The 15,803-nt window shown below is 44.9% G+C and overlaps 1 protein-coding gene across 11 annotated transcripts in view; it reads right to left on the bottom strand.

Moving 5' to 3' along the window:
* Positions 1 to 15,803, bottom strand: part of KDM2B (lysine demethylase 2B) — a 125,304-nt gene that overhangs the window by 3,331 nt on the left and 106,170 nt on the right. For 7 of the 11 annotated variants that reach the window (XM_033008364.2, XM_042805709.1, XM_042805712.1 and 4 more), the window contains 6 exons: positions 14,656 to 14,880; positions 10,311 to 10,454; positions 5,506 to 5,592; positions 4,706 to 4,975; positions 3,673 to 3,711; positions 1,345 to 2,018 (listed from right to left, as the gene is read on the bottom strand). In XM_033008364.2, the coding sequence (XP_032864255.1) occupies positions 1,345 to 2,018; positions 3,673 to 3,711; positions 4,706 to 4,975; positions 5,506 to 5,592; positions 10,311 to 10,454; positions 14,656 to 14,880 (1,439 nt within the window). The remainder of the gene's footprint in view (positions 1 to 1,344; positions 2,019 to 3,672; positions 3,712 to 4,705; positions 4,976 to 5,505; positions 5,593 to 10,310; positions 10,455 to 14,655; positions 14,881 to 15,803) is intronic. The other 4 variants (XM_042805710.1, XM_042805713.1, XM_042805711.1 and 1 more) reach the window with 2 other exon arrangements.

The following is a 15,803-nucleotide window of genomic DNA, read 5'->3' as shown; positions in this document are numbered from 1 at the left end:
AGCAAAAGTAGGGCTGAGCGATGCTAAGATAAGCAAGCACAGCACCACACAATGTTACGTAGGTTTGAAGTTTCTCCATCAAATATATCATGCAATAAAGCATGGAATTATTCCCACAGCATTACAAGTGTTAACAACTTTGGATCCCATTTTAAGCCATCACAGCACTTACTAAAATCCATTTTCTAGCCTGAGGACGAGCCACACCTTCTTGCCTACCTTCTGAATATAAAGACTGCTTTTAAATACTACTGTCCCGATTTCCCCTGCACTTTTCTTACTTAAAACCAGTGAATTTTGTAAAACAGAGCCCCTCTCTCTTTTTCTCTGCTTGTGTGTTACTCTTACCTACGTGGCTTTATGTGTTTTCATGCTCGCTTTATGGTTCTCTAAGGGCAACAAGCAAGAACTCCTACTGAATATGGAAGTTTCTGCATTTTCTTATTTTTCCATTAGAAAATACTGCACATTAGTGGCAAAGGCATTTACCAGCTTTCTGTGGCACTAAGAAGCCCACGGAGGAGACACTCCACACACAACATCTTGCACCAAATTATTAACCTCTCAACCTTTCTGTCATTCACCCAGTTTGTTACTAGACTGTGCTAGAAAGGAGTCTCCGTTACAATCTGCCCATCTGTGTGCACATTACAGTCGAATCCAAGTTGACAGCCAACAAGAGACTTCACTGCGAGTTCAGTGAAACACATAAATCTGTCCACTAATGCTTCCTGCTGCTGTACGGTCACCGACCATGTCAGTGTTCACACTGTGGGACCCCAAGCACCAAACGGACATGCTGTGAGTAAATACAATTAAAGAAGGATTCCTCCATCAGCTCTGCTGGTACAGAACACAGTGAACGGGATTGCTCGCCATGGAAACAATCAGCATGGACCTTTGGAGGAGAACACCAAGGGGACTGGGAGATCTTCACTTTATCTCAATAGATATTTAACAGCAGAACCAAACAAACAACTGCAGTAGCAGTCAGCAAGTCCTGGGGGCAGAACGACACCAAGACAGCATGACCCAGACTGGCTGTTCCAGCAAGCAAGAACATTGTGGTGTCTAACTACAGAACAGGCTGCTCTGGGGCAACACAGACAAACACAGACACACACAGTTCCCATCAGAAACGCTGGGAACTGCTGTTTCTGAGAAAGCACCAGAAGACATACTACTTCCCCAGACACCCCCTGTCACCCCTTCTCCTCGGGCTCAACAGAGCTTCAGCAACAACCCGCACACCTCTTCTAGGAGACGTCAGCGCCTCCGTCACCCGCTTCCTTTGAGTCCATCCCGCTACACATTAGACCCAGCTCGGTGTCCCACCCTCCTTACCATCTGTTCCAGGTCTTGCAAACTCTCATACAGATGCACAAGTCCCTATGACTGAGGTAGCTAAAGACAGCCATCCAGACTTCCCTCTGCATCACGTGGGCTGCCCCATCATCCAGGGGGAGCGAGTCCGGAGGGGGGCTGATGGGAGGTGGCCGGATAACGTGCCGTTCCATCTGAATGCATTTGGGAGGAGAGAGCGAAGGTGGGGGCCGGGTTATTCCCCGAGGTGTGCTGCGCAGGCTGGGGATGAGCTGGTGCCTCAGCTCCCGGGGAGTCCCGTTTAACCCTTTGCTGAACCTATGGAGTCTCTCACTGTTGTTCAAAGCACGCTTAGGTTCCTCATTCTCACTCTCAGGTTCAGATTTGATGGGTTGGTGATTCTCATTGGCAAGGCTGTTCTCGGTTTTTTGGATCTCCTGGTTAAGCTCCTTGCTGAGCTCTTTACTCAGTTCCTTATTGGGAAGCCGCCTTTTCCTCCTCATCTTGAACTTCTTCTTGTCCCTGGGCTCAGCACCCTCCGTGCTGGGACCTGCAGTGGGCGAGCTGGACCGTGACTGGTCGCTATCCTTGGACCTGGGAGGTGCTTCTGGCAGGTCATCCTCTGGCTCCTGCTTCAGGCGCCGGAGAGGTTTGATCATGGCAGTTCGGTCATCTGGAGCCTTCCACGATCGTCGCTGAAAAGGAAGAGACAAGGGCTGACTATTCGAGCAAGAACATACTCAGCAACACTCGCACATGCTGATGCTCCACACAGGCAGCCCTGCCCGGGGGGGAGTCGGGCTGCCTGCCAGCACTGGGCCCCACCCATCTGAGCACAGGGGAACATTCACCGGCCAAAGGTATCAAGTTCAAGTGCCATCATGGATGAAGAGTCCAGCTATTGGCTCTTCAGACTCCAAGAAAGTGATAAATGCATTTATTCACCATGCATAATCCTTCAGATTTAAGGGCCTTACTCATTACACAGTGGACCGTTTATATAGAGAAGATAAGCTGCGTACTACAGACAGCTTTTTCCCCAGCAGGCCAGAAGGAACCAGGCTTGGGACACGTTCACTGGGCACCCACTTGAAACACTGGCCGACATGCATTTACGCCCAACGACCGAAAGGTCAATTCCTGAAACCTCCTGAATCGCAACCACCGACTCGCACTGTGGCTGTGCTGGTGTGGCCCTTTATGCTGGACACTCACAGCCTCATTTCATTATGCTTTAGCTGCTCCTTTATATCCTACTAAACTCTGCCTGTCTTCACAAGCGTCCCCCCACCTCCGGTGTGTGCAGGACGGGGAATGTGACTGACAGGTCTGACACACTGCCAGCCTGACGAGACCTCACGCCAACACGATCTCCAACACAACGCAGGCTGACAGGGGTTAGCTGGCACCTTCTTCCCTGCCCCGGTCACTGTTCATAACAGCAAACTGCACTCCACTTGCTCACATTAATCACATCTCTCTTTGATGCACAGCAGACAGAAGCGTAAGAGATGTACAAACTAAGACCAGGGAAGACTTGAAGTCTAATCTGATCACTACAAGCGAGAAAGAAGCCAACAACTGTTAAAACGAAATAGCTCAAATAAGAAGAGACCTGGACTGGCAAGAAAAGGAGAACTGCTGTGAATACACTTGTTGTATCAGAAGGTCTGTGCTTTCGCAATAAACTAATTGGATCAAGTCAGTGGATGTGCTCCTATGCAACTGCTGCGCACAGCAGAGAAAGCTGATCACCCTGTCTTTAAATTAACATATTATAAAGGAAGAGGTCACAGTAAGTTAATGACAGGTTAGAATAAAAACATTACAACATCAGACTACTGACAGCTTGCAGCATCCTTCACACAGAGTGCTGGCAAGCGCTAAGTTTAAAGGTATTGGACTTCTATCATGCTGGATTGCAAGAGGTAATCAATACTTGCGTGCCAGTCCACCCCTGGCTCCCCGGGGTGTCAGTGGGGGACTGGAGGGACATGCTGTGGTACAGACTGCTGAGGGGCTGTGTGGCAGGGGCAAGAGTCAACCACACATGAAGAGTGAAGCATCAGTATAGAAACAGAATTTTATTCCTTGGGTCATCAAAACAGAGCTTGCTGCTGTTTTTTAATATGGGACACCAGAACAGAAAATATAAAGCCAGATACTGCAGCTAAACTAACCTGTAAAGGTTTCCACAGGAGAGATATTCTGTAATTTCAAGATGCAAATGGGATAATAAAACGCCTGCAGTGACACAAAGACAGGACTGAAACTGGCTCACCATTCAGCTCACATGAAGAGAAGGGATTAAAAGGGATTGAGAACACATCTATTAAAAAGGCAAAGTACCTTCTTCCTGAAGAGTTTGTCTTCTTTTCCAAGTTTTAGCTGTTGGAAGAAAGAAAAGTAAAACCCCTAAAACAGGACATTTGTTGTGCTGCCTGGTGAAGGTTTGGTGATCCACAGTTCCTTCCTCACACACTGGGGGGCTTTCACAGAGCAATTCAAGCCATCCATAAACACTGCTGTGAGCCCGAAGGGATGGGCAAAGGAAAGCATGCGTATCTGCTTTCTGGCCATAAAGTGGTATCGTGAATTTTGCACTCTTGCTCCACCAAAGCAACCCCAATCCTTGCATTTACCTTACTGTAACATTCCTACTGCCAAGCCTTGCAGGGCAGACTGACTGCCACTCCTCAGGAACTACACATGCAATACAAAACCAGCCACCAATTCTGATTTTAAAGCCATCAGCCATTTACTCCTGAAACACATAAAATCTACCTAGGTCCTCATTTCTACCTCTGCAAACCAGTCTTTCTCTATATCTCGATTTTGCAATCCACATGACAATTCAAAGTGTCTCTGCCTGGCCCAAGAGCTCTGTCACATTCAGGGAAAAGCTGTCTACATCGCTGTCATGAGCAGCTCCTCCTCTCTGCAGGCTACAGGAGGTGTCATTTCTAGAGGTCCTCTGATGGGTTATGAGTATTGCACATCCCTGAATCAGCCACAAAACAAGCTGCCACACGCCACCAAGTGGAAAGAGATGAAAAAGTTTCCATTAAAAATTGATTTTCACCTTGTTCTTGCTCCAAGCATCTTGTAAAGATTTTCCAGTTAAAGTGGGTTTTCCAGTATTTTGAATAAAACAACAGCTACAGCACAGTGTTTTCGGCCTCTGAACGCCAACCCAAGTGTCACTGTTTAAACTACCGTCCTGTTAGGCTAGCAGTTTCCAGAAAGGAAGGTAAAACATCACAGTTTCTTTTGTAACAATCTGGGATTTTCAAGATGAGCTATAAGCCAGAAGGCAAGAGACATCAGCCCCAAACAGCCCACACGCATCTGTGTAAGTACATGAAAAAGTGTTTTGTCATACCCGCTTTCTCATAGTGGGTTCCTGGGGTTTCTCAAATTTCCTTTTCCTCCACAGATGCACTTCATCCGACTTTCTCCTCAGTATTGAGTCAACTTGAGTCTTTTTGGAATGTTCCTCTGATTTCCGCCTGGGAGTTTCTTCACAATCCCCTTTCCGTTTTGCAGCATCTGTTACTTCCTTATTGTCTCTGTTAATTTTCTGTTCCTTCAGCAATGAGCCCGGGAGATTTGATGCATATTTGAATCCTGGTCCGCGCTTTTGCTTGTACGCCAAAGAGACACAAAACACAAACAAACTTTATATCTTATGCCTTTCTCAGCTCTTTATCTAAGTTGCCGCCAACATTCCAACAGGGGTGGGTTGATCACTTTGTAACAGACAAAATGATGAGGAAGGAGTTAGAGTAAAGTGGTTTCAACCTTCATAAAGTTATCCTTGTAACTACACACTTGCAAGTGCCTATCTCAGTTTGCAAAGAAATGATGTTTCACTAATTCCAACAGACACTTCAGGTTTTGCATAATTGCTTCTGGATTTTTTTTTTTTTTTTTTAAAAAGTATTTTCATCTTAGAAATTAATGAACTTAAATATTCTTTGGGTTCTGAGTGAACTGTTGGTACATGGAACAAGAATACAAAAATTATTAAAGAACAGAAAGCCATCAGCTTATTTCCATCAACTCAACTGAATTAAGCACAAAATCAAAAGCTGGTATTGGGCAAAATAATAGCTACAAGCCAGAGAGAATGCTTGAGATTTTGTATTGCATTCCAGCACCACTTATTCCCATTAAACTCACTTTTCCAGTTTTCCCTGCATGGTTGCACTTTGGACACTCCCAGCAGTTTGGCAGCTCATCGTTAACCACACCATCCGATTCCTTCACCTGGGGAAAGAGAGGCACAATTCAGTTCACAACTGTGCTGCATTTTGTACAGCTTGATTTTCTCTGATCAACTGCTGCCCTCCCAATGGTTGCAGAAAAGAAACCCAGCCAGCCACAGGTGCTGCACCATCCTGCTGTTGCCAAGCAAGCCCTCAGTTCTGCACAAGTACCCTTCTGGTGATGTCAACAGGGGAGGAAGGCATACTGGCCAAATTGGTATTTGACAAAGAGTTCAAGTCTCAGCTTTTTATTAAGGTCGGTGACAATCCCAATTAGCACAGGGCATATTCTGCTCTTGCAAAAACCCAAAACAATAAAAACAACCCCAACAACCCAAATCAGAACCCCCCAAACCCAGGACTGTAATCACACCATCTCCAAATGTCCTCCCACAACACTTATTTGCAAAGCTCAGTCCTGTTCCGTCCCCCCACCCTGGAGCGAGGCACAGTCTGATCTTTTAATAGGAAGGGATTTTTCCCATACACACATTCTCACATACATTAATACCGTTCGGCATTTTTAGAAGCAAAGCACCCTGCACTGTAATCAAGTGTTCCTTAAAATATTTTTCTTTATGGATCAGAACTAGCAGTCCCATGCCTCCAGTCCTCAAAGCCCATGTGCCAAATAAAAATGATGGTTGCCAAGTCAGCTAGAGAACAGGCACTTTTATTCAGAAGATGGACACATGAAGGCATTTTTAAAGTTTCTCACATGCACTGTTACCCAGCTAGTGTAAGGAAGAAAAGCGCTTACTATTTCACTACCTCAGAGACTGACATTTTGCTTTTTGAAAGAGAAGACACACGCTCACTGTTGTTACACTACAATAAAAGCACAGTTCTGCCCTACACAGTTGAAAAGCTGCTGGTTTCTGAATTTCCATATAGGAGCCCACATTACTTTGCAAACAGGAGATAGGTGTTTCTGAAAAGACATTTCTGTGAATGAAGCTGAGGATGAGAAGTAGAGCTAAGCTAAAAACACCCTCCACGCAAACACACAGGCTCACTGATGGCACATTCACATTTAAGGGTTTAGTTATAGATTCAGCAAGCAGCCAGGGGGGATCAAATAAAATTAATTCATTACTATTGTAGACAACAAAAACCTGCTACTGTCAAGACAAATAGCTGGGTACTGACATCAGCAGCACAGTAGCCGGAGACTGCTGCTGAAACAGGCAGGGGCAGAGATCTGCAGATTTTTCATATTTCTGAAACATTTCCTCTTCTCCTCCCAGCTCATCGAAAATGCACTAGCTGTGCAGGAGCAAGCCCTTGTTTTTAGGGGAACTGCTTCCTCAAGTCCCTGAGCCAGACAGCAGCCATTCTAGTTTCACCATCCAGCAAGAGTGATGACATGTCAGTCTCTCAGCAAGTCTTCTGGAGTTAATAAATGAGTAAATGAAGTGGGCAGAATTTAAATACTGGTTTTATCACAACTGTGCGCCTTTGAACCTTCTTTCCCATGGTAGGTGAAAGATACTCCAGGAGTTGTTGTATACATCTCTGCCTCAGGGGAACAATTCCTGGCCCAAGTCCAAGTTGGGAACAAGTTATTTCCCGCACCGAATATAGAACAAATTCTACCGAAGGGAAAGCATTACAGCTCTGTCCCTTCTGTGAAGTTTAAGGAACTGAACAGATGTGAGGAACTGTAAGCAAACTAATTAGACACACACAAACCTGCCACTGAATCTGTCCCAAGCCTTTCAGGCTGGGTGGGAGCCAGTTCTGAGTGTTTGCTACAAACAGCAGGTGGGTGTCTGAGCCCACAGCGTGCGGCATCTTCAGAAAGGTACCGGCAGCATGAGGTCAGCAATTCAGGAAGTCTAAACATGACACTACGCTACTGTGAAGTCTTCTTGTTAGGGAACATGGAGACCCCAGGATGCTGATCTGACATCGCTGAGCGAGAGCCTTGAATCCTGGCAGTGCCAAGACCGACACAACACAGACAGCCAGACACACCTGGGATGAAGCCATGGGCAGCAGTGCAGCTGTGCTGGAAAAGGTCTTCGTACTTCTGCTGTTCTGACAAAGCACCTAAATATTCACTTTTTCTATCACTATTATCCACCTAAGATGAAAAAGAACAGGCTTCTACTTGGGAAAACAAACCCCTTCTCCTTAAGGGAACAGCATCAGATACTGCACTCACTCACACGTGCCAATCAGCATTGCTAGCAATCTGAGATGTAGAAAGAAAAATAATCAATATTAGTTCAACTCAAACGCTCTGTAACAGCAAAAGGCAGTTTCCTCCAAAATCTCACTAGCTCCCTCCGGAAACAATGCTGTGCTTGTGAAACGCTTGCCAAGGCCATTTTCATAAGAAACTCTCCAGCAAAATGAGCATTCGTGTTGGTATTGTATTTCTGAGGAAAAAAGCATGTCAGGAGCCTCTCGTGACACTTCTTAGTATATGCAACATGCTGGCCGTCCTTAGCGTGGGCCCAACACAAGCACCGAATGTGCTCTGGTACCCAGGGCTCCCCCTGCAAGAGGCACCCACAGAAGCCCCTCAAGGCTGTGAGTGTGTCAGATGCACCTGAGGTACTCTTCATCTCCTCAGAGGTCATCCTCTGACACTTGTTTTTTCATGGAGAAAACCCCACCACAAGCACATACAGCCAAATCAGGAAGCTGGAAGAAGGCAGACTTCAAACCAGGAACAACCTGCCCTGGCATACAAATTAGCCACTGCATGTGCCAAACTACTCCACAAGCTTTGGAAACGTGTCTCGGAGTGAATTCGCTCCACATGGGAATAAGTCAGGAAAGGACACTCCTCCCTCCACTGGTCCAGTTTATTCCACTCTCCCCCAAAAGTATGTTTGCCAGATATTTAATTGGAGATGACTGACAGTTCACGTGTACTACTGCCTATTTACTGGAGACAGGGAGAGACTTTCTCTTGGTGGACAGCCGAAGCAGCTGCCCTGGGGCTGTGTCTGCATTCAAAGGAGCTTCCCACAAGGACTATTCACCTGCTTAAGCCCATGTCAAGGGCTAGAACAACATGTAAACATGGCAACAGATTTTTGTGTCTCAGAAAACCATGGAACCTGGGAATAAAGAGCAAGGAGGGATCCAAGGAAAGAGCCTCCATTTTCTTTTTGCTGTTCCCCTATGCATAGTCTCATCCTGCCTTCCAAGATGATCTGAAATCCTACCAGTCATACTGTTTATTTACTGACACAAAAGGGCAGTTATCCCATCATTTAAGCTCAACAGAAGCGTTGAGAAATTAAAATACAAGACATAAGGCACACTGTAAATCTCCCACTGCTTAATTTTCAGAAACACTCAAAGCAACATTGGTCCTAGTTACCAAAACAGCACTCAGAACACCACACATGCATAAAAGAACAAACAGCACTTGCCTGATTTCACAGATCTGACCCACATCCTGTGCAACTAGTCCCAAATGCGGTACGGGGAGAGGAAACCATATTTGAACTGCCACCAGACAACAACTGTGTCCTCTGGACTCAGTCATGAAGTGTCACTGACACTGCAAAGCGAGAGATGGGGGAGTGCAGGGCACTTTCAGGAAGGACTGGAATGGCAAAGCAGCAGCTACAAGCCACGACTGAGGTACCTCTGAAAACGAGCAGCTCCCTCTTTTGCTTCATCAGCCCCCAAAGCCTTGTTTTAAGCAGAGCCAAGCAAGCACAGCTCTCTTTCAGAGCCCATCTGTGGCAGGAGCTGTGAGCATTGATTTCATGAATCAGGGAGACAGCCACAGGTCTGGTTTGCCAGCTACCTACTTTCTGCTCTAATAAATGACATGCACATAGCTTGGTGCAATACTATGTACAGCACAAGAAAAATAAAAGGCTGGGAGAACATCACCCTGGGCCTGCATAAGGAACATCCCTCTCCTCCCAGAGATCCCAGAAGGGCCAAAAGCTGCTTTCTGGGGCATGGTGTGTCAGAATACATTTGCTTTGGCAAATCCCTTTAACCATAAACAAATCAGCAACAAGAAATGGCTGATCAGCTGAAGCAAACCAGCTCTGGAGAAAGGAGGCTTCTAAATACTAATACACAAGGATATGCCCCAAATGATGCTTTTGTTACCAGCAAAGAATATAGCTGCTCAAAGGACTCAAGCAGGCTAAGGGTGAGCACTCCTGCAGCCTGGAACTCCCTCAGTTTGCTCTCTAGAGCTGCAGTCCTCCTGCTGCAACATTTGATCATAACATCCTCAAAGCCAGCTGCCACTGAAAGGCACATCTGTGCCTGGACAAACACGAACCGCAAACTACTTGTTTGTACTTTGCGGGACACAGGAAGGAGCTACCAATACAGGGATTGTGACTAACTCATCCAAAAATACAGGCAGATTTCTATGTCCTCTTAAGCTTCCCGTCCCAACTGAAACTCCTTACTTCCTTAAACAAGAGGCAAAAAAGAAAGAAAAACAAAACCAAACCCCACAAGACATTTGCATGCACACACATTTTGGAGGCCGTCCAAAGCAAGAGACTCTGCTTACAGGGGATGCTGTTACATCAAAAGATCCCCCCACCTGCCAGGCTGGGCTGTGTGTGCCACGGCTGTCACCCCACTTCTCACACCAACTCTTTGCTCACATAAGTTTTCGAAGATGAAAATGTGAAAGCTTTCCAATTTCTGTGCACTGTTTTTACATTCAGGTGATAAGTAAGCCAGTTTTTGTTTCCAACATCACATCCTTGTACTCACCTTAAGGCATCCTGGGTGTATGATTTCATTACAAATGGAGCATTCCATTAGCATGAGATTAAACTTGCTCTCCTCCTCTTCCACAGTGTCCTCTTTCCCAGCTTCTCCGCACACCAGACACACAGCAGTATGAGGCAACACCGGCTGTTTACATATATCATAAAGAAGTCTTGATCAGGACATGGAAGACACATGGAAACAGAAGAACTCAAATGTGCATTTACAGTATCCTCATTTCAAAGAGGAGATAAATTGGGATTCATTGTGCAAAGTGCTGAAAGGCTCCAACCCAGCAGAGCAACGAAAGCAAGAAAAACTGGTAACAACCAGGGCTGGGTACCCAGACCAAGCATCACAGGACATGTTTCATGGAATGAAAGTGCCCTCCCTGTAGTAACACAGACTCACAGGGCATCCCAGGGATGGATTATTGTGGGTCCCTTGAATCTGTGAGCTGACACAGACACTGGCATTCAAGTAACTTCACTAGTGTACAATGGGAGGGAAAAGAAGCAACCTAGAACATCACTATTCACATCCATTAAACTTCACAATCTGACTAGTAATTTGGCAGCTCCCCTATTTTACAAGCAGGGCAGACAGATGTTATGGGACCCAATCCAGGTCTCACGGCAAGCCCACAACAGAACCAAGAACAAATCTTTTCTTGACCAACAGACTATTACCTAGGGCCCTACTCCCAACCCAAGCATTGCAAAAAGCACTACACAGACCCTTAAAAAGAGAATTCCTCTCCAGCAAGTGTCACAAGTGAGAAGCACACTGATTTTTTTTTCTGTCTTTTGCTGAGGCAGAAAGGGAACTGCAGCATCTCGCATATCTGTCACCCATGTCAAAGTGCTGAATGCCAGTCTAATTAAAAAGCCACCTTTGTGCTAATGAGGAACAAACTTCTGGTTTGTAGCAATAAGGTATAAGCCTTGTTGCAAGAAGGAAAAGGACAATCCTCACATGCAGCTGGCTGTAAAGTGAAATGCAATCGAAGGTTTGGAAGTCCTTAACTGTTAAGCAGCCAGAAGGCAGAGACATGGATTTTCATGGCAAGGACCTCTCCTAGATGGAGTGAATAAAATCCGTAAGTGGATACCTGCACACTGTCACAGTTTAACCCCAGCCAGCAACTAAGCACCACACAGCTGCCTGCTCACTCCTCCCCCCTCCCAGTGGGATGGAGAGGAGAATCAGAAAAGTAAAACTGATGGGTCGAGATAAGAATGGTTTAATGACTAAGCTAAAACAAAAATAAAATATAATAGTAATTGTAAAGAAAAGGAATATAATGTAAAAAAAAAAAAGAAAACCCAAGAAAAGACAAGTGATGCACAATGCAATTGCTCACCACCTGCTGACTGAGCAGTGATCCACCCCTCAGCCAACTCCCCCAGTTTATATACTGGGTGTGATGTCCCATGGTATGGAATAGCCCTTTGGCTAGCTCAGGTCACTTGTCCTGGCCATGGTCCCTCCCAGCTTCTTGTACACCTGCTTGCTGGCTGATCATGGGAAACTGAAAAATCCTTAACTTGGGATAAGTGCTACTTAGCAACAACTGAAATATCAGTGTGTTATCAACATTATTCTCACACTAAATCCAAAACACAGTACTGTACCAACTACTAGGAAGAAAATTAACTCTATCCAAGCTGAAACCAGGACACACACCAAAACAAATCTATGCAGCAACAGTGCATCTTTTGGCAAGTTTCAGACAGGGAAAAACCTAGCTATAGGAAACCATTACAGAGTACAGTACGCTGCCCCACACACCGCCATCTGATACGTTAGCTACGGCAACACTCTCCTGATTTCTCATGCCAGTACTTACCCACGCTCCATCTCAAAAGCATTTTGCAAATGCTATTTAATTCCCATCCTTCCTCCAAGCATAAAATAGGAATCCCCAGGATCCCTTTCCACCAGCAGGTAAACCAGAGAAAAGCTAAGTTGTCCAGACCCCTAAGAGCTCTGTCCACTTGTTTTGTCCGACCACCCACAGAACAAGTATTTATAATCCACACACAAAACCATACATCCCAGAAGCAGCACAGTTTTTCTTGCTGGGAGCAAGGGTGTCTAGGAAATCTCCTCTGTGCCCCACCTAGCTCTGTCCCACTGATGGGCTGGAACAGCAGCCATGCTGTCACAACTTGTCCTCCCAGCACAGAGCCCCACACTCCCTTCAGACCTATTCAATGCAGCATAAAGTGTCCCAGGCACTCCTGTTTCCCTTCTTGATTGAACCAGTGATGAAGGAGTTTCCTGTTCTCTGAATGGCAATACAGGCTCTCCTAAGGCTTCTGAGTTTAATGAAAGTCTGTATCTATTTAATATTGCCAATATTATTAACCAGAGGAAAGCACAAACCCAGAACTGTAGAGATCATTACTTCCACAGAGCCCTGCTTCAGTGTTTTGGATTGTTTTTTTTTTTTTTGGCTAGAAGTTGTTGGATGGGTACCATGATCTATTATAATTGCAGTTGTTAGAGAACATAGTGAACAAGAATAAAGGCAATAGGATTGCTTATAGAAATGTAAAGCACCCTTAAAATTCACCATAGTTCAACTTGCTATTTTTCTATGCTTTTGCTGATCTAAGAAAGTTTGTAATACTCCCCCTGCTATTTACACCAGTGGGAACCTAAAAAGGGCAGAGATGTCTTCTTGAGCACATGCAAGGGTGGGACAAAGCATCAGAGTACTGCAGCTACCAAGCCCTGTGCTCTAACCACAGCTTTTGGAAATAAAACAGCAAGTACCAAGAAGAAAAATACTTCTTCATTAGAAAACACGAGATGAGAGAATGACTACAGTAAGCCAGAAGAGAACTCAGTTCATCTCCAAAAGGCCCAGCCTGTGTTACCAAGAGTGAAACAGCTTAGTATGAAAGTTTCCTTCATCAGTCAGGACAAGAAAGCACACCGCAGCCCTAATTTAATCCCGCCACTAAAAAGGCAGCATGATTTCACTATTTCTTCCCCCTGGAGAATAATAAATTCTTCATCCATGCTGTTCAATTCATGCCTCTCTCCAGGAAATCAAGTGTTCAAAGAAAAGACACTTGAGCTGCAAAAGCACACCGTGGAAAGGTAGATATTCTACGTACTTTACTGAAAGATCCAGCAGAGTTGAATCTAATCCTCTATGTCAGGAACAGTGCATGGCTTAGAACAGGACATGTAGTGAGCTACCAGGAGCAACTACTGGAAACCTTAAGTGCTTATCAGTTTTTTATCTGTGTCAGACCAAGTCACTTAATGCCTCCACTTCAGTTTCCTCATCAGAATTAAAGAAAAAAAGCCTAAGTGAAAGGAACTGTAACAAGAGTTAGAGAAATCAGTATAGATGGGGCGATATTTCAGTTATGAATAAATAACATTCCTTTACTTAAAAAAACAAAAACCAGGAAAGCAAACCCTTAACAGTAGCACAAACAAGACCTTCTAAAGAATTAAGATAAAAGCTAAAGCTAATTTTTACACTTGAACGGGGGCACTGCAGACATGAAACCTGAGGAGAAGCTCCGCAACAGTCAGTACGAAAGCAACAGATTCAAAAGCCACTTGGACAACTTAATAGAAGATTAATCTGTCAATATTTGTTAAATACAAAGCTATCACTTATGACTCAAGAAGCTTCTGAGCAATGTATCACAGGAGCCCAGGAAACTGTCCTTGACTGTCTGCTTGCCCTGTTCTGATGCTCATCCCCTGACAGCCATTTCCAGTCCCTGAGGAAGACAAGACTCTGGCTTTGTGGCTCTTTGGTTCATCTGAATCAGAATCTCTGCTATGCACCTAGGTAACAACAAACAAATTCAAATTCAGATCTCAAGTAGCCTGGAGCTGGGGTCACCAATGCTAAAATCTTGAAGGATGCCAGTCAAAGATTTCTCCATATTTGGTTAATTAGTTAAGATGGTAAAGATGGTTGCAAGGCAGCTTTTTTCAAGAAATTCAGAGATTCAAACCAAATAGACCTCTTCTCCCTTTGAATCAGAACTTCCCACTCTTACCTTCCTCCCTCAAATCTCAGAACTTCAGTGCGATTTGGGTGCCAACTGCCAGTGTATTGATTATCTCCACTTTTATATTACTGAGAACGAAAGCTGTGCTATTAAGTTTTACTAGCATTATGGTTTAAGATTTGGGAAGGATGAAAAGAGACGGGAAGAGATCTGAACTGAGAGGGCAGGGATTATGCTGTTTTGTCTGATGCACTTTAGAGCCTACTCAGAGCAGAGTTCTCAGTTCCACACCTTGTCACCAGGAGACACAGATACAGGAAAGAAATCTCCAAACGAGCGGTAGCAACAGGTACACTTACTGCGATACACTGCCTCATAATGCAGGACTGTTTCATCCTGCCAGGTCCCCCAAATTTCTTCATGTCTTTGCAGAAGTGACACTCGCCGCACTCTGTCCGCAGACACGCCTCGCACTTGCGGCATCGCGTCCTCCTCCGACGTGCTCCAGCGGTTGTCCGATTAGCTGCGAGCTTCACCGCAGAAGCAGTGCCCAGTTTCCCTTTGGGCCGTCCGACTGCCCTGTTCTGAAAGAGCCAGATACACAAGGTTAAATCGCACATCCAACTTACCATCTAAACTACAAATCTTCCTCAGACAGGAGTTATATAGATCTTAGATGTAAACCCGACAGGTGTATCAGACATACACAGATGGGTAATACTCAGCAGATGCATACAATCAGCAACTGATTGGTAAGGGAGTTCCCTTACCTTTTCAAGAAAAGATGTAAAAAGACAAAGAAACAAAGGCATAAAAGATAGATCTCAAATCTATAGCAAGGCCACTTCAACAGGAGGGCAAGGAGAATCAATTTATGTACAGCTCAATGCAGGACCAAGTCCCAAGTGACGTCCTTGGCTTAGGTCAAGAGATGACCTATGCCATTGCTGAGCTCTGGGCTAGGGAGCTCTCAGGATTGTGCTCAGGTTAAGCCAGGTCTACTTTCCTTCACTGGAAGTAGAAGAATCCAAGGACGCAGCAAAAGTAATTTTGAGGTTGGGTATGGCAGAGAAACACTCAACAGCAATGGCTCAAGGCACAGCAATCTCCCTAAAAAAAACCAGGACAATACAAACTACTGCCAAGTGATAAAGTAGGAAATAAACCACAAATACTACAAAACCCTTCCAAAGTAGCTCTCCTCATATCCAATACTTGCAAGTGCTCAAAAATAGAACTCTAACTGATGCTGCGCAAAAGCTAAAAAGGGCATGCCAGGTCTAGATTTCAATGACCTTTAAGACAGAAGCTAAAGGAGCATGAATAGATTTTAAATGATTAGGTTAACTGCAACATATTCACTCTGGATATCTAAATTTCACGTGCTCATCAGAAACTCCCTGTTACACACAAGAACTTATAGCTCAAGCCAAACATCGCTAAATACCCTGTAATTGTATGGGGCTAATTACACAAGAATTGGCTTGGCTCATTCTTACCACTGACA

Source organism: Tyto alba, unplaced genomic scaffold (assembly GCF_018691265.1).
Source record: "Tyto alba isolate M040663 unplaced genomic scaffold, T.alba_DEE_v4.0 Super-Scaffold_44, whole genome shotgun sequence".
NCBI classification, from domain to species: Eukaryota; Metazoa; Chordata; class Aves; order Strigiformes; family Tytonidae; genus Tyto; species Tyto alba.
This window is presented reverse-complemented; position numbering and strand designations above follow the sequence as displayed.